This window comes from Rattus rattus, chromosome 2 (genome assembly GCF_011064425.1).
Source record: "Rattus rattus isolate New Zealand chromosome 2, Rrattus_CSIRO_v1, whole genome shotgun sequence".
Lineage (NCBI taxonomy): Eukaryota > Metazoa > Chordata > Mammalia > Rodentia > Muridae > Rattus > Rattus rattus.
In genome coordinates, this window is record NC_046155.1 from 61,734,261 (window position 1) to 61,753,221 (window position 18,961).

General features: G+C 46.9%; 1 protein-coding gene across 2 annotated transcripts; it reads right to left on the bottom strand.

Annotated features, from left to right (window-relative positions):
* Nucleotides 1-2,617: 2,617 nt before the first annotated feature.
* On the bottom strand, nucleotides 2,618-11,148 carry Paox (polyamine oxidase). Of its 2 annotated transcripts, XM_032892343.1 has the most exons (7): nucleotides 10,932-11,148; nucleotides 10,034-10,520; nucleotides 9,125-9,324; nucleotides 7,376-7,628; nucleotides 5,043-5,155; nucleotides 4,102-4,259; nucleotides 2,618-2,944 (listed from the first exon to the last, which is right to left on the bottom strand). In XM_032892343.1, exons 1-7 carry the CDS (start codon nucleotides 11,086-11,088, stop codon nucleotides 2,801-2,803), a joined length of 1,512 nt encoding a protein of 503 aa, XP_032748234.1. In that variant the 5' UTR covers nucleotides 11,089-11,148; the 3' UTR covers nucleotides 2,618-2,800. The 2 variants fall into 2 exon arrangements, with proteins under 2 accessions (XP_032748234.1, XP_032748235.1); XM_032892344.1 differs by lacking the exons at nucleotides 9,125-9,324; nucleotides 10,034-10,520.
* Between the last annotated feature and the right edge of the window lie 7,813 nt (nucleotides 11,149-18,961).

The following is an 18,961-nucleotide window of genomic DNA, read 5'->3' on the forward strand; positions in this document are numbered from 1 at the left end:
TTTGAGGATGTACCATGGAGGGTGACAGCCTGTCCAGCGTGCCCAAACTTCTAGGGTTTCGTAGAGAAGCCAGAAGGATTTGAGCTGCTGCCAGTGAAGATATGGCTTCTTCATGGTGAGGAATTGGCCTAGAAATTTAAACTTAAAATCTAGGCACATTTTTTTCATCCTTTTGAGACAATGTAGCCTGTTCTACAAAAAGTAAAAAAGAAAACTTTAAACTAGAAGTCTCAGCCAAGTGTGACAGCACACACCAGTAATCCTAGCATATGAGAAAGGCAAGAGGGTCAGCCTGGGCTACATGACACACTGTCTAAAAAATAGTTTTCTTTCTCCCTCTTATACTCATATAAATCAATCTAATGAAATTTAGATGTTCTCTATCAGCTCTTGGGCATTTCTTAGAACTTTCAAGTGTTTACACACACACACACACACACACACACACACACACACACTGCCTTCATTTTCTTTTCAAGTGTAATATTTTAATGTAACTGTTCTAAGTACTGACTATATTCCCATTAATACAACGAAAGTGAAGTGTGCTTCATAGCTCTAAGACTAAATGTAAATCCAGCCACTCCTGGTGGAACAGGCCTGTGATACTATGAATGGTGGAGGCCAGGGGAAGCCAGGCACTAGTAACTACACTAAAAGAGATGCTATCTCAAATAAAAAGGGCAGACATGTAGCATGCAACTCAATGTTATAATGGTTGCTTTGAATGCAGGTGAAACCTTGGGTTTGATCTCTGGTAACACTACCACCCCCCAGACCCCAAGACATACACTATAAGTTCAGCACTTATGAGACTGAGGCCAGCCTGGACCACAGGGAGATGTTGTCTCAAAAGGGAAATGGAGTAGGGTGGGAGGATGTGCCCAGGTTTTAAGTTTAAAATCCTAGGTATGTCAGGCCAATTCTCCACCATGGAAGAGCCCCACCCCATCCCTAGCATCTGGAATCCTCCTGCCCTCCCTTTCTTTTCTCCCCACCCAGAGTCACTCCTTTGAAAACTGAAATGTGTCCCTGGGTATTAACAGCAGAGACCTTTGCCTTTGAAAGATCTGTGTTTCCTCATAGTCCTCAAGCTATGGATTACAATAAAAACCTACTGGAGTTTGGCTTTCTTCCATCGTGTTGCATGGGCAATCTGGTGACATTAAAGCAGTAAGTGTTCTTGATCCTGTAAAATGCTCCGTGACAAACTGCTGGGATGGGGCTAGGCAAGCCTTCAAGGCCTGAAGGATGTGGAGCTAAGCAGAGAGCAGGACTGGACTGTGAAGAAGCAGGCCTAGAGCTGTTTCAGAAGTGTAAGCATAACGTACCAGCAGGAGGGCTCGCCCTCAGCCCTTCTGAACCTGGGGCAGTGACAGTATCATGTCATGCAAGGATGGGACAAGGGTCTCTGCAAGTCCCCCCAGCTCCCTCTGACACAGTATCTCACTAGATAGGTTGGCTGCACTAACCTCGCCAACCTCAACCATCTCCAGAGGAGATGTGCAAGCCCTTGTCTAAGTTAATGTCTAAATGTCCTGTCTCCTCTAACCAGGAGCAGCAGACCTGTCCTCTGGGGCTGCTGTGAAGACAATGAGACCAGACTGCAACATATCCAAGAGACCTACCCGGCACACTCCTCACATCTGCCCCCACACCTGGCTCCGCGGCATCCTCACTCCATACTCTCTCATTCCCCACACCCTCCCTGTGTTTGGCCAACCTACTCCCCCCACAAGCCAGGTCAGGATAGGATATGTCCTACATGATCATTTAGTCTACCAGTGTAAGGTACCGGATACTGAGCCCTTAGTGATCCAAGGAGGATTCATTAGCCATGGTCCTGGAGCTGTGGGAACCCTGTAAACACCTTCACTATTTATTTTATGTATGTATACTCTCTCCAGATATACACCTGTGTGCCAGAAGAGGGCATCAGATCCCATTACAGATGGTTGTGAGCCACCATGTGGGTGCTGGGAATTGAAGTCAGGACCTCTGGAAAAATAGCCAGTGCTCTTAACCACTGAGCCATCTCTCTAGCTCCTTTTTTCTTTTTTCTTTTTTTCGGAGCTGGGGACTGAACCCAGGGCCTTGTGCTCGCTAGGCAAGCGCTCTTCCGCTGTGCTAAATCCCCAACCCCTAGCTCCTTTTTAAAAAAGATTTATCTATTTTATTTAGATGAGTACACTTTTGATGTCTTCAGACACACCAGAAAAGGGCATCGAATCCTGTTACAGATGGTTGTGAGCCACCATGTACTTGTTGGGAATTGAACTCATGACCTCTGGAAAAAGATCAATGCCTTTTTTTTTTTTTTCCAGAGCTGGGGAGACAGAACAGTGGCCCTTTATATAAATGAATAAATCTCTAAAAAAAAAAAAAAAAAGAAAAAGAAAAAAGAAAAACCCCAAGTCAGTGCTCTTAACCACTGAGCCATCCTTCTATCCCCGAAACACCTTTACTAACAGGACAAAGGGCAACCATGGGTCTTAAAACCCAAAGAACCCAGAGAGGAACGTTATGAACTAGAGATAGAAGGGCCAGAGACAGGACCTGCACCAGGTGGGGATAGGTTGAGAACTGGACGCAGTATGAGAAGTACTCTACACACAGGCAGTGTTAATTGCTTTATGTGTACAACAGTTAGCAGGGCGTCAATGGTCAGACCAAGCCAGACTCCAACAGATATGTGAAACAAGGCCACTTTCCCAAAATTAAAGCTACCAGTAAGATCCCCAAACCTCAAACCAGACTGAGAGCTTGGTCAGCCCGAGTGGTAGAGCAGAGCAGCAGGCACTCACAGCCTGGGCCGGGACTGCTCCACCTGTGAGTCCCACAGACCAATGAGGCGATCAGCTTCCCTCCAGCCAGACAGGAGGGCTCCGTGTGTGGTAGAATAAAATGTCCGATGTGTGGCTTCCCCAGCAAAGAGTACCTGGAGCTGCAGAAAAGGGCCACGTTAGAACAGGGATGCAAATGGGACAGCTGTGGAGAGATACACAGAAAACAGAGCCCCCGCCCATCGACTGACATCTACAAATGGGCAGAAGCCAAACCTGCCCGTGCCAGGCAGGTGTGACGAAGCACCCAGGTGGTAGGTCCCTGAACTATGATCAGAAGAATTGCTAAACTTCCACGGGAGAGTGCGGCTAAACCAAATACACCAGAGCGGTGAGAAGTCGCAGCCTACCACTAAAAGTGGCACGACAAGCAAGGTGACAGGGACGAGGAGACAAGTGACACACTGAACAGTGAATACCGGGTGATACTGAGTAACTGTCTTAGAGATAAGCACTGAAATATCTACATGGATAACTGCTCAGTAAGCTAAGGGACAGTGGGTAGACTCTGCCCACTGTGGTAGGAGGACGAGGTAGTGGGTAGAGGAAGGGGACAGCACCCACTCACTGCTCTACCTGCTCCTGGACAGTTGGTCTCCATGATTAAATTGTTTTGAAACAGTTTCACTATGTGCTTCCGGCTGGACTGACTCTTCCCATCCCAGACTAACCTAGTGATCATTTTAGCTGGGATTACAGAGGCTTGAGCCACCGGGCCCACCCAGACCTTTGATATTAGAATCAGGAGAGTTGGGGGGAATGTCAATCAGTGGTAGCATGCTTGCCTGGTGTGCTCAGGGTTTCAGCCCCAATGCAAAAGAAAGACAGCTGGAAGCACAGTGGGGGAGAAGACGGCTGTCCCTACTGGCTACTTGTTTCATTTTACTTCCATAGACAGCACTGTACAGTCCTGTAGACCGTGGGTATGTGTGTTTCTGATAGGAATAACACGTTTTAAGTTCGGAGTTTGGGTCTGAGTTTGTTGAGACAGAGTCTTACTAGCCTTGGCTGGCCCATAACTTGTTCATTTGACCAGGCTGGCTGTAGACTCTTAACAGTCCCCCTGCCTCTGCCTCCTGAGCGCTGAGACTGTGCGTGTATGCCAGCGCACTCGGCTTTAAGTCACTCCTATTTTCAAAAAGAAACTGGCTGTGTGTCTGTGAGATCCCAGCCCCACCCATCACTCACACCACATCACCTTTAGGCCTTAGTTAGCAGCGGGATCCCCAGTGCCCCACCCCAAAGCAGGCCACTATACCTGGGTACTAGTTCCATCTGCTGGGAGGGGCTGAGCCATCAGATCTAGGTCATCGCCAGTGCTGCCCACAGCCACATAGCTGTAGGACCCTCGGGTGTACGGGGCACTGTGCCATCGAGACCTCAGCACGCTCTTGGCTGCTGGCAATTGTGGGTTTCCTGGAACAGAGATACGTTCAATCAGAATTATCACTAAACTGGAGAAAACCAAGCCAGTGCATGCCTTCCTAAGAGGCATCCGGTCTTAGCTGCTCTCCAACACTGCACAGGGACAGCTGGTGCCCTGTGACATGCCTCCTATACGTTTCTTACCTGAAAGCACGTGACAGGGTCAACTGCATTTATTTGGGGCAGAAGATTTTAGAAAATAAAACTAGGAAGTGTTCGCCCACTGCCTAGGAAGAAAGTTGTCTTGGAGATGTGCAGGGCGGAATTCCTACTTCTCTTTTGCAAGTTCACTTCCTCTTTAGAGTTTAGCCAATAAAATATATAGCTGGGGGGCTGGAGAGATGGCTCAGCGGTTAAGAGCATTGACTGCTCTTCCAGAGGACCTGAGTTCAATTCCCAGCAACCACATGGTGGCTCACAACCATCTATAATGTGATCTGATGCCCTCTTCTGGCATGGAGGTGTACATGCAGATAGAGTACTTATATACATAAAATAAATAGTAAATATAAAAAATAAAATAAAAATGAGTAAGGAATACAGAATATATATTCTTCTGTAAAATATATACTCTGATACATATGCTATGTGTATATATATGTGTGTGTGTATATCTAGATCTAGATCTCATAGAAGAAGGGGAATGGGGATGGGATAGGGGGTTTAGGGACAGGAAATTGGGAAAGAGGATAACATTTGAAATGTAAATTTTAAAAAATCCAATAAAAAAGTTAAAAAATAAATAAAAGTTAAAATAAATAAAATGGGACGTACCTGTCACCCTCCGGAGTACTTGGGTTAGAGACAGAAGCACTTCTTCATCTGACAGAGTCTCCATAAACTCCGACTCGAGCCCAGCAATAAACGCACAGAGCACATGTGAAGACCTGTGCAAACAGAAAGATGGGAGACGGGTTTGCTGGCCACACACGCACTATGCCAGGGCCCCCACCAGAGCTCTCCTATGCTCTTAGCTCTCAAAGTATCCGGCTACTTTCACAACCCTAAAGCAGCATGTGCCATGTCCACCTCGTGTCTTGTACCAAATGTGCAAGAGCAGAGCAGGCAAGCGTCCCTCAGAGGACGGAGGTACTGACAGGGCAGCCCAAGCTTTGTGCTCTTCACCACCAGGCACATGGAGAGGGGGGATGCTGATTTCCCTTGAGAAGGTCCTTAATGAAATAGGAAAAGTTAGTGACTTGGAGGGCTGGAGAGATGGCTCAGCGGTTAAGAGCACTGACTGCTCTTCCATAGGTCCTGAGTTCAAATCCCAGCACCCACATGGTGGCTCACAACCATCTGTAATGAGACCTGATGCCCTCTTCTGGTGTGTCTGAAGAGAGTTACTGGTTTGATTAAATGTTGGCCGTGGGGTGCATCTCTCTGTGTCTAGATGAAGAAAGGGGGAGGGGTATAAAGGGTTTGTGGTGCGCTGCCTTGCGTCTGGGGCTGCTTCCTTCACACACACCTTCCTCACCTGCAAGGACACCTAGCCAACCTTGATACCAAGCAGATATGTTCTCAGGAAAAGAAAACGTGAATAGTACGTATTGATAAGCATGAAATTTAAGCTCTCAAGCAAAAACCAGAATTTCAGCAAAACTGTATAGTTGCCATCGGTGTAACAGCCTCACAGCGCTGACAGCTTTCTGACATCAGGGGTGATACTGACAAATTTACCATAACCAACAGCTTCTGAATGACCCCAGTTATGGAGAGGCAAAAGTCAGTGAGAGACCCTGTCTCAAAAATAGGGTGCAGAGAGACAGAGGAAGATGCCTGAAGTCCACCTCTGGCCTCCACAGTCAGTAAGCATGCACACACACACACACACACACACACACACACACACACACACACACACATACACACAGAGGGATGGGAGGGGACAAGCGTATTATCTCAAACAAATTGAATTTAAAAGGTGGCAGGGTTTTGTTTATCCACAACTCCCCTTGATAACTGGCTGAGGAGAAGACTCCAGACTCTTAGCTGCTTCTGCTTCATTTATATTGATCTTTATCCACACACATACAGGATTAGAAAAATGCTCTTCTCTTCCAGAGGATCAGGGTTCAACTCCCAGTTCCCCATGGTAGCTAACAGCCATCACTAACTCCAGTTCTAGAGAATCTGACACCTGTTGTTGGCGTCTCAAGTGCTTCAGGCATGTGGCATAGATCTTTTGGAGGAGGAGGAGGAGGAGGAATAACAAAAAGGGGAATAAAAAAATTGATGTAATTTTTTTTAGAAAATGTCGTTTTTCAATGCTAGTGGAACACAGGGTCTAAGTTCCTACTGAAGAGCTGACAATTGCAGCCATGATCTGTTTCCATCTTGAAAGTCAGTCAAGCCTCTGTGAAAACAACTCCCTCTCTCCCTTCCTCCCAGGGGGAAGGCTGCTCTGCAGCTGTGGGCTCCTGCTGACATGGATCCCAGTCTTTTTAGGCTACGAACATGGCCCTTTCTTGCCAGACCTCTAAGTGGAATGTGGACTCCTTCCTTCACATGACAACAGTTCAATGTGTTCTGATTTTCTCCGACATGAGTCTTCATCCTAGGCTACCCTTGGAGACACACAGTACCTAGAATTAGTATCAGAAAAAGTACACTCCTTTAGAGGATGACTGAGCCCTTTCATCTGTCTGTAGGTCTGTGGGTCTGTCTGTCCTTTTTAGAGTCTGACATATTCACACTCGTGTTCTTCCTGCCTCAGTTTACCTAGTATTGTGATTACAGGAGTGTATCACTATGCCTGGCTAACTGTGGGTCTCTGCTTCCATTATGAAGAAGGAGCTTTAGCTCCCATCTAAGTACTATTTCTACAGGTACAGACAGATCCATATTCAAATAAAGTTTCAATTACGTGTGTGTGTGTGTGTGTGTGTGTGTGTGTCATACCTGGAGTCCAGGAGTATGTTTTGGGCCTCCATCTGTCTCTCAGGGAGCCAGAATGAGGGTTTCTGTAAATTTCAGAAGTACATGCCTCTCCCCCAATTAAACACTCAGAAATACTTGGCAGCAAACTATACACAGTCGGCTCCTCCAATAGACTAAGACTTGTGAGCTGGCAAACGCTTCCCTAGGGCTCCTGGATGCATACATACTCAAAAGGAGGCAGGACCAAAAATCCAATGAGCTTCTTGAACCAGGTGTCTTGGAGTGAGAGGGGCGAGTCCTGTAGGGGTGATGTATCTTCCCACACCACCTGGATGAACTGGCAGTCAGGCTCCCAGAAAGGCTCCTCGAACTCCAAGAAGATTTTGTTGTTGGTACCAAAGCCTAGTTTTCTGATGGCTTCTGCCTTTTTGGCAGGCAGTGGTGGTTCAAAGAAGGTATCTTGATGTTCTTTAAGAAAACCTGCAATTCAAATTGGGATGTAGTTTAAGACAAGTTTTGTGCTGCATGTCTTTAATCTCAGCACTCAGGAGGCAGTGACAGGCATGGTTCTCTGTGAGTTTAAAGCCAGCCTGGTCTTCATACTGAGTCCAGGACAGTTACATGGTAAGACCTTGCTTAAAAAATAAAAAATAAAAAAAAAAAATGGGCTGGAGAGATGGTTCAGAGGTTGAGAGCACTGCTCTTCCAGAGGTCCTGAGTTCAATTCCCAGCAACCACATGGTGGCTCACAATCATCTATAATGGGATCTGATGTCCTCTTCTGACAAGCAGATACATATGCAGAGCACTGTTATATAATACATAAATAGATCTTAAAAAAAAAAAAAACAAGAATAAATAAATAAGTTCGGTTTTAAGTAGAATCCACATCAACAGGAATCTGTCCTGATTGTACAGAGAAAAGTGCTTCTAAACATCCCCTCCATTCATTCAGGTACCTGGAGACAAATGCCAAAGGCTGGACCTGGCCATCAGGACTCAAGGTTGACTGCTACCATACTGGAGGGAAACTACAGACTCCTGGTCACAGAGGGACAGTTAAGTAGGGCTCTGTGGGAACAACTCGCTCCAGACCGTCCATCTCTGCCAGTCACACTACTCAGGGTCAGTCTGTGGTAGTCACCACACAGATTTCACCGGAAGCTTGTATGGCTCTTTACTATGCTAGAAATTGAAGCAGGGCTTCAACGGTGCAAACGCTCTGCCACTGAATACGCTTAGCTGAGTCTAAGTAGGAAAAAAAAGAAGCACAGCCCACAGTCAGACAAACAACAAGGACAAACCAGAGGAGAGAACATCTGCTCAAAGCCAATACGAAGGCAAGAAGGCCTTTGATCCCAGCACTTAGGTGGCATAAGTAGGTGGATCTCTGAGCTTGACACAAGCTCGGCTTACATAGTGAGGTCCGAGCCATCCTACATGGCCAGACCCTGTCTCAAAATAAAAATTAAAGTTAAAAAAAAAAAGAAGGAAGAAAACCAGTACAACAGGAAGCCTGCAAGGTCATAACCAGGCACATGACAGAGACAGTTTCCCCATACACAGGGCATGGGAAGAAATGTGATTCTATCTAGATCTTCAAGAACAAACCACTCCTGCCATCTACCAAGATGCAGCCACAAAAGCACTTCGAAACTCTCATGTTACACCACATGAAACAGGGCAGCAAGAACTACTGAGCTCCCACTAGCATTTATTAATAATGACATCCCTGACCATATTAGCCAGGCCAAGCAGCACGGTGACTCTTCAGCAATCAGGAGGCTGAGGCAGGATGGCTACAACTGCCACAAATTACGGTGGAGCCCTCTCATCCACCTGGAGATCCTTAGCCATGAAAACATGAACTCGACAGCTCGGTAAAAAGCCAGAGCCAAGGATGGAGAAGAAACACCAGAGGCCTGTGATGGGCAGGGGTCTAGACAGACAACTTAATCAGAAAAAGTGAGTTCTACCTAATGGCACCGTGACGATGACATGATGCGCAGGCAGGCGGGCACCATCTTCACACTCCACCAACACGGGGAAGGTCTCCCCTGGAAAGGCAGCTTCCTGGAAGGACCCATTCCAGTGAATGGTCTTCACTGGCTTGTCAAAAACCATCACCTCCTTGGGCAAGGAAGCCAGTATGCAGTTGGTAAGTCCTTGGTAGCCGCTAGGAGAGACAGAAGGTGATGTGTAGCGAAGCAGGCCCCAGAAAGGTACCTGCAGAAATAACCCACTCGAGATGCCACCGGTATCCAGGGGGGCGTCCGTCACTCAGAGCCAGAAGGAGAAGCAATGTTGTTTTAAGGCAACCCCTTAAACGCAGGGCCATTAACATCTACCTCCTTGCTAGTAAGGGTCAAATGAGTCAATGCACACAACACTGACTAGTTCCCATGAGAATCAGAGCTCCCCACCACCACACCAGCCCCATTCGTACACTTCCTGAGTCACAAATCCTATCTCCTAGGCAGAAAGAAGCCTTGGACCTGAGGTAGGGGGCGGAGCAGGGGAGGAGGAGGATGCAGCCCTGCCCAATGTCTTTGTTCCTGGAAGCATGCACATGCCTGCCTGCCACAGGGAAGGAACCTGCTTGGCATCTCTGGATCTGAAGGCCCTTGTGTAACACCTGGTAGAGGAGATATCCTAGGATATCAGAAGAAACGAGCATTCAAGGTAGTTCCTTCCCAATTCCCTAGACATAACTTTGCTTACACAAACACAACTAGGAGAAAGAGAAACCAATCTCTCTGAATGGGAGGGCAGTGCCCTCACCTGCCCACTCCAGGCCTCCTCCTCTCCCCCTTTTCCCTCCTCTCTCTGGTCTAGTGCCTCTGCCTGGACAGGATGGACAGAGCTAGCAGGGCTATGGCCCATACCCAGACAAGGTGCAATCCAGCCCCGGCAATACTGTGTACTCCCCGAACGGTGCAAGGGCCACCAGGTCCATGCTGTGGGTACCGCTCACACAACACTCTATGTTGAAGAAGGTGTTCAGGACAGCCAGCTTGAGCCTTTTGGTGTCCTCATCCTCAGTCCAATTAGCCACCTGCTGACTTATCTCCTTCTTCAAGAACTCGCCAACACTGGCCATTGGGGTCTCCGTTTCATTCAGGAATTCTCGGGTCCGGTCTATCAGTCCATAGAACAAACTGCTCATCTCTGTCACCAGCTCCAGGCTCACACTTGTTCCAGAACTGGTACAGCTCACGGAGGGCAGGGCCACGTGCCCTCCTGTCTCCACCAGCTGGTTCTCTTCCGATAATTCTTTCTCCCCCAGGAGCCCGAACTCCGCAGCCAGCTGGAAGACAGGATTGCCCTGGGAGGGCCCATGGATCCAGTGTGCACCCAGCTCCACTACACCACCTAGGAGGGCACAGGAAATGCTACCTGGAAGCCCTCTCCCAAGAAAATCCAGCCCCACCCTTTCCCAAACACACTAAAGGAACATCTTGAGAGTCACATGGTCTCCTTGTATACCAGGACCTGTTCCTCAGTGGTTCCCAAAGGCATGGCTTGGTCAGACCAGGTTTAGGGAACTCCTGGGGAGCGGGAAGACACCCTGTACAGGCTTCCTTAAGGAGAAACGCGAGGAACCCCCAAAGCTGTGCAAAGCAACTGCGGGATCCTAGGATGCATCCCTACAACTTTGGGCAGTTGACTTTCCAGGCCCAGAGAATGTGGGTGTGTGTTCCTTTACTCCGGAAGCCGACATAGGAAGGCTTCCTGGCTCAGTAGGAGCCGGATGGGGTCTGGGGTCGACCAAGGAGCGGTTACCGAAGCAGCGTTCTGAGCGGATGCGGCCCCCGGCGCAGGCGGTAGCCTCCAGGACCCGCAGGTGTGGAGCAGCCCCGTGGTGGCAAAGCCTCTGCACAGCGCCCAACCCCGCGATGCCGCCGCCCACCACCAACACCCGCGGGCCGCGGGCAGCCATGGCTAGCTCAGAGTACTTCGGAGACCGGTGGCCGTAGGCCGCCCCAGCAGAGGCGGGCGGGGCGGGGCCAAAGGCGGGGAAGAAGGCGGGGTTGTGTAGAAAGGAGCCAGTGAGTGTGCGTGGGGCTGGGTGGGACGAAGGCGGGGCTTATGGGAAGCTGAAGGGGAAAGGTGGTAGGCAAGCATGGTCTGGGCAGCCTTGTTGAACACTCGGAGCTGCACCGGAGGAGGGGAAGTGGATGTCCCTAGGCCTTCGCTGTGTCATCCACGTAGGCTTACGGCTCCCGGAAGCGCTCAAGCTCCAGGTGCTCTGAGCAACACTCCTTCTGTTTGGACCTGCCCATAGTCTCCTCAAGAGGGGTGTGGCTGTGGCCAATACTGGGCAGTGTGAGCCAAGAACCCCACGGAGATGCTAGTCTTCCAGAAGCATCCTTCATGGTTCATTTAAGCAGAGAGTGCACCATAGCGCTAGTCTCCTTTTACTGACCTGTCGGCTCACAGTGGAACAGCCTGCTTAGAAGGTAAGTTCTGTCCAGGAACCCCATGCTGACCCAAAGCACGAAGACAGGGATCAACCACTGCTAGAACAGCACTCGCAGGCTGAGGGGCAAAAATGTCCTTGCCCAGTGCACTCGATCCCCTCACTCACTCAAAGCTAGTAGAGGTGATATAGGGAAATAAAACTCACTGGTTGTATGTAAACTCACTGAAGGGGGCGACGGCTCAGACACGGCTGGGAACTGAGATCTTATGCATAAATCAGTGTCTGAAGAGGGCATATTGTAAAGAGCAGGAGGCATGTGCCCTCCCCTCAGCTACTAAAACATCACTCTTGTTCACTTTTTAAGTTAGTGTGTTTAACTGGAACGTGGGAGCTGGGAGCTGCTGCTGCTGCCCTCCAGAGCCAAGATACCAAAGGTATCCTATCCTACCTCAAGAAAACTGACCTGGAGACAAAGAACTACCTGGTCTGGCTCATTCAAAATGCCACCATTCATACTCACCATTTTCCTCTACCCAGTCTTAAAACTTGTAGCAAGTTGGTTTCACAAGACATAGAAAATCAAGTTGGAACTGACACAAAAACTTCCCTCTTGCTGGTTCGTTTGCATAGTGTCAAAAGTTGCTGGGCAGGTTGCTGTAGGAGGAAAGTTAACAGTGGCATTGCTCAGTGTCAGTTCCCACACGCTACAGTAGTGGCCTGCCCGGTAAGATGGGCCCACTGGCACAATAGTAGCACAAAGGTTATGAAGATAACGGACTGCTTTTGGATTAGATTTGAGGCCTGCTCCAAAGGAGAGAGAATTCATGCTTGTTGCAGCAAACCAGATCTAAAGCTTAGGAACTCTTAGGCCCTGGAGAGAAGCAGGGACCATCTGCTGTTTTGTTAAGTTGCCATGTTATCAGACTGCCTTTTAAATGTTTGGTTTTACCCACTGATTCGTGCTGTTCTCAACCGTGGCCAGAGATGCTTCTTCTGCAGTGGGCAGCAATTGGTACAGAGACTCACAACTAGTCTGTCTTAGTTCGTTAGGGTTTTACTGCTGTGAACCATGACCAAGGCAAATCTTGTCTTCAGATACACCAGAAGAGGGCATTGGATCCCATTACAGATGGTTGTGAACCACCATGTGGTTGCTGAGATTTGAACTCAGGACTTCTGGTAGGGCAGTCAGTGCTCTTAACCACAGAGCCATCTCTCCAGCCCGACCAAGATAATCTTATAAAGGACATTTAGTTGGAACTGGCTTACAGGTTCAGAGGTTCAATCCATTATCATCAAGGTGGGAGCATGGTAGCATCCAGGCAGTCATGGTATAGGAGGAGCTGAGAGTTCTACATCTTCATCTGAAGGCTGCTAGTGAAAAACTGACTTCCAGGCATCTAGGTTGAGGGTATTAAAGCCCACACCCACAGTGACACACCTACTCCAACAAGGCCACGCCTACTCCAACAAGGCCACTCCTCCTAATAGTGCTACTCCCTGGGCCAAGCATATTCAAACCATAACAAGAGCTGACCTTTGTGTGTACAGCATTAAATGAAGCATGTATCAACCTCCCCACTCCCACCTTCAATGAGAGGGAAGAAAACGAGTGTAGATCCATGGGGTGAAGAGATCCCATGTTGCTCTTCCAGAGAACTGGAGTTCCATTCCCAATCGAGCACCCACATCAGGTATTTCACAAGCACCGTAACTCTAGCTTCAGGAATCCAACCCCCCCTTCCAGCCTCTATGGGCACCCATGCGTACATGATATACAAACATAAATTAAAAACTAATAAATATTTTTTTTAATTTTAAAACTGTAACAACCGGGGTTTGGGGATTTAGCTCAGTGGTAGAGCGCTTGCCTAGCAAACGCAAGGCCCTGGGTTCGGTCCCCAGCTCTGAAAAAAAGAAAAAAAAGAAAAAGAAAAAACTGTAACAACCAGAGGATCAAGAAGAGTGCTATGAAATGCGAACTTCTGTTTTTTTGGGTTTTTTTTTTTTTTTCAGAGCTGGGGACCGAACCCAGGGCCTTGTGCTTGCTAGGCAAGCACTCTACCACTGAGCTAAATCCCCAACCCCGAAATGCGAACTTCTGGCCATGACATGGCTACTGTACTCATGAACATGCTGCAGCAATGAGGACCTACACAGTATCAAGCCAAGATCTATCAACATTCTAACAAGCAGCGCTAACTGGTTTCAGTGGAGTACAAAAAGGAGGAGAGGCCATGAAGGGGGATGGGATATGTTGAAGATGCTTGGGGGAGTGAGAAAGGGAGTTAGGGACCAATATCAAGGTACCTCATTTATATGTGTGAAAATGTCACACATTTAAAGACCTTTTAAAATTCTGTTAATAGAGAACAGCCTGGGTCCCAAGTACCCTTCCCTTCAAGAACAGACTGGATAAGTTACCATGTCTCAGTTAACGTGTCTATTTCCTGGTTTCTCTTTCATCTTTTCTACATAATCGGTTTTATGTTTGGGAGGGATCATGAAAAATGGGGATCTCAATTAGCCCAGGCTGGCCTGAAACTTGCTAGTCAAGACTGATCTTGAACTCCTGATCCTTTTTCTGCATTTCCCTAATGGCATTGCCATGCACCCCACCATGCCTGGCCTTTCCTGTACAATTGTGAGCCTGCTAGAGGAAAGGCAGAGTCTGCTGTCAAACTCTAAGTACATCTCGTTTACCAACTGCTATTTCTGTGAGATAAGGGCAATTGTGGTGGAAACTTTGAACAAAGCGGCTGGTAGTAACACCTTGGGCCTCCAGCCTTGCAGGGCAGAAAGCTTTGAACAGCTATATCCAGTGGAAACCATAACAGCCGTGGAACCAGCACAGCTGTTTGACCCAGTTCTGGCAAAGCTGAGCCAATGCTGAGATTGCTGTCATTCTGTCTCTCTCTCACTTTTAGGTTTTGGTCTCTGTTGTGTTGGGTTCTTGGGGACTTTCTGCGTTATGACTCATGTCTTTTCCCAAGAAAATCATGTCTGAGTCTTTTTCTGCTTTTGTGGAAGTAACTTTATCTGGCCACTATCTGGAAGACGTCCTTATGCCTCAGAGATGGTGATAAGCTCAGATAAGCAAAAGCTAGGAATTTGTGAAGGAGGCCATGAATCCAGGAATCTTCTTGGGGTATCCACCGCTAAGCAAACTCAAACAGTACAGTTGGCACAGGGTAAACAGAGAGAGTTAACAACTCTGGCCAAGAAAATTAGCAATAGATTCTTGCTTCTTTTTATAATATACATAGAGCTCTCTGAACAGGTAGTTTATAGAAAGGTGTACATGGTACACCCCAGGAGGAATAGAACTCAATAAGATGGGTTGACTAAAACAACCTTTTCCTACTTTAGAGAGTAGGTGATGAAATGATACTTAAAAGGAGTTAGTGTTACCTATAAAAGCTGTTAGTGTTTGCTATTCATAAAAAGACCAGTTCTGGCATTTTCTGTCTGTCTTGGATGCTTTTAAAAACTGCAAATATTGGACTGGAGAGATGGCTCAGTGGTTAAGAGCACTGGCTGCTCTTTCAGAGGACCTGAGTTCAATTTCCAGCAACCACATGGTGGCTCACAAGCATTTCTAATGAGATCTGGTGCCCTTGCTGGTCTGCAGGCATACATGCAGGCAGAACACTGTATACATGGTAAGTAAATAAAGCTTTAAACAAAACAAAACCTGTAAATGCTGCCAGCCTAAAAGCAGGCCGTCATATAATAAACATGTTTGCTTTACTGGAGACGTTCTGTAGATTCTTTGAATCAGAGTTATAGGGCTAATAATAAAAATAAAGTCTCTTCTATTTGTACTTTCTCATTGTGACTGAACTTGTAACCCTGAACATGTATTGAAAAAATCAAGCACATGTCCAGAGAAAAATAATCTATGCTTCCTGGATGATCATTAGCCTGTCTTTGTTCTGTGAAACCTGTATAAATAAAGAAGCAACCTTAATTGCTGGTCAGTCAAAGCTACAAGATTCCCCTGACCACTGCGTCTGACTCACTCCTCCCTCACCAACTCCTTATCTCCTCTTGGGCCACCTTGTCAATGGGCCAGAGCTGGCCCCAAGCAGACAATAGTGCTTCTTGTCCCCTAGATATAGCGCACCAGTCTGACTCAAAGGCTGCCCTGCTCATAAACAGACCACTGGAGACTATGCAAATACCGTAACATGCTTGTTCGAAGGCAGGAGGGCTGTGTCTGACGTCACGGGTGATATCTCCCATGTGACTAAACCAAATTGGGTTTGTTCATTTAAAAGAAATAGCCTTATCACTATGGGATTTGCATACCCACATGACACGTACAAGCCAGTATAGCCATCACCACAACCGAGTTCAAAACCCGTTCACCACCCTATTCCGGATGGTTCGTATAAAGAGTTAGATAGGATGAGGCATGCTTTCAAGGTTTTCCACACGCCGTGTGTGTCAGTACTTACACCTTTTCATCATCTACGTCATATTTACGGTGGTCCTCAAGGCCTTGTGCATGCTAGGCGAGAATGTTACCATAGAGCTTCACCTTCAGTCTCCACAGTGCATTCTAACATATTCAAAGGTATCTGTTAGCCAGGCATTGCCTTTTTTAAAAAAGATCTATTTATTATATACACAGTATTCTGCATATATATCTGCATGTCAGAAGAGGGCATTGGATCTCATTACAGATGGTTGTGAGCCACCATGTGGTTGCTGGGAATTGAACTCAGGACCTCTGGAAGAGCAGTCAGTGCTCTTAACCGCTGAGCCATCTCTCCAGCCCCAGGCATTGCCTTTAATACTAGAATTTGTGAGGCGAAGATTAGCCAGATTCCAGGCCAGCAAGAGTTGTATACAAGACCCCATCTTAAAAAACAAACAAAAAAAAAAAAACCCCTAAGGTGTCCATTATACAAATATAGAATGTTTGAATGTTTGCTGGACATTTAGGCCATTTCTATCTCTTTTCAGTCCTTGTGGGTAAGGCTGCTATGTACCTAGGAGCCGCTGTGGGCTCATGTTTTCATTTCTCTTGAGTACTCACCTAGGAGTCGGTTTGCTGTTTAAACTTTTGAGACAAGGGCAGGCTATAGCAAGGTAGTGTAAAGCCAGAGTTCAATCTCCAGGAACATGTACGTGCACCTCACAAAGGCCAAGTGACCACACCAATTTGTACTCCCATCACTGAAGTAGAATAAGGCAGGAAAGACCAATTATTAGGTACTGATTTATCGATTTATGTGGTGACTTGCGTAAAGCACTGCTTGTTCCCCGAGTTGGCGAGCATGACTTCAGTTGTTATCGGAAACAATGAGTCATTGCCCTCGCCGACCTGCTGGCGGCCACACAGGCTTCCCAGTGAAATCTTGCTTGTTGCCCACTCCACCGTGTGGCTTTGGAAAATACAAGGCAAGCACAGACTTGACTCGCACTGAAGCTGAGCCGGTTTCTGTTCACTGCTGACGTCCTCTCTCTTCCACTCTCGCCGATGGCCAAGTGCTCATCCAAAATGATTCCCAAAACACCACCAATGTCCAAGGCTCCAACTTTCCTACATGTTTTCCTACACCCACTGTTGACTTTTTAATTTTTTTCTTATAGTCAACCTTACAAGTTTGAAATCGGTCTGATTTGTATTTCCCTAAAAGCTAGTGATATTGAGTATCTTTTAATATCCCTCAAACAATTACATCTTTGTTAAGAGATGTGTGCTCATCCTTTGTTCTTTGCAGTTCGGCTATCTTTCCCTAGTCCCTTGTAAGATTGTATTGTGTTCTTGACACCAGACCTTTACCAGATCTAAGACTTGCAGAAATTTTTCTATCATCCTGCTTGTGCCTTGTGTCTCAAACTTGATGATTTCCTTTGAAACAGAAGGTTTTAATTTTGCTAAAGTCCTTGATAGTTGTGGGGGCTATTCTTTTTTATTTTTAATTTTTTTCTCCATCTTTATTAACTTGGGTATTTCTCATTTACATTTCGATTGTTATTCCCTTTCCCAGTTTCCGGGCCAACATCCCCCTAACTCCTCCTCCTCCCCTTCTCTATGGATGTTCCCCTCCCCATCCTCCCCCATTACCGCCGCCCTCCCCTCAAAAAGCACCTTCACTGGGGGTTCAGTCTTGCAGGACCAAGGGCTTCCCCTTCCACTGGTGCTTTACTAGGCTATTCATTGCTACCTATGAGGTTGGAGCCCAGGGTCAGTCCATGTATAGTCTTTGGGTAGTGGCTTGGTCCTGGAAGCTCTGGTTGGTTGGCATTGTTGTTCATATGGGGTCTCAAGCCCCTTCAAGCTCTTTCAGTCCTTTCTCTGATTCCTTCAATGGGTGTCCCATTCTCAGTTCAGTGGTTTGCTGCTGGCATTCGCCTATGTATTTCCTGTATTCTGGCTGTGTCTCTCAGGAGAGATCTACATCCTGGTTCCTGTCAGCCTGCACTTCTTTGCTTCATCCATCTTATCTAGTTTGGTGGCTGTATATGTATGGGCCATATGTGGGGCAGGCTCTGAATGGGTGTTCCTTCTGCCTCTGTTCTAAACTTTGCCTCCCTATTCCCTCCCAAAAGTATTCTTGTTCCCCTTTTAAAGAAGGGTAAAGCATTCACATTTTGGTCATCCTTCTTGAGTTTCATGTGTTCTGTGCATCTAGGGTAATTAGGAGCATTTGGGCTAATAGCCACTTATCAATGAATGCATACCATGTGTGTTTTTCTGTGATTGGGTTACCTCACTCAGGATATTTTCCAGTTCTATCAATTTACCTATGAATTTCATAAAATCATTGTTTTTGATAGCTGAGTAATATTCCATTGTGTAGATGTACCACATTTTCTGTATCCATTCCTCTATTGAAGGGCATCTGGGTTCTTTCCAGATTCTGTCTATTATAAATAAGGCTGCTATGAACATAGTGGAGCATGTGTCTTTGTTATATGTTGGGGCATCTTTTGAGTATATGCCCAAGAGAGGTATAGCTGGGTCCTCAGGCAGTTCAATGTCCAATTTTCTGAGGAACCTCCAGACTGATTTCCAGAATGGTTGTACCAGTCTGCAATCCCACGAACAATGGAGGAGTATTCCTCTTTCTCCACATCCCCACCAGCATCTGCTGTCACCTGAGTTTTTGATCTTAGCCATTCTCACTGGTGTGAGATGAAATCTCAGGGTTGTTTTGATTTGCATTCCCCTTATGACTAAAGATGTTGAACATTTCTTTAGGTGTTTCTCAGCCATTCGGCATTCCTCAGCTGTGGATTCTTTGTTTAGCTCTGAACCCCATTTTTAAAAGGGTTATTTGTCTCCCTGCAGTCTAACTTCTGGAGTTCTTTGTATATTTTGGATATAAGCATGAGGGGTATTCTTAATTGCCAGTGTGACTACATCACAGGGAAC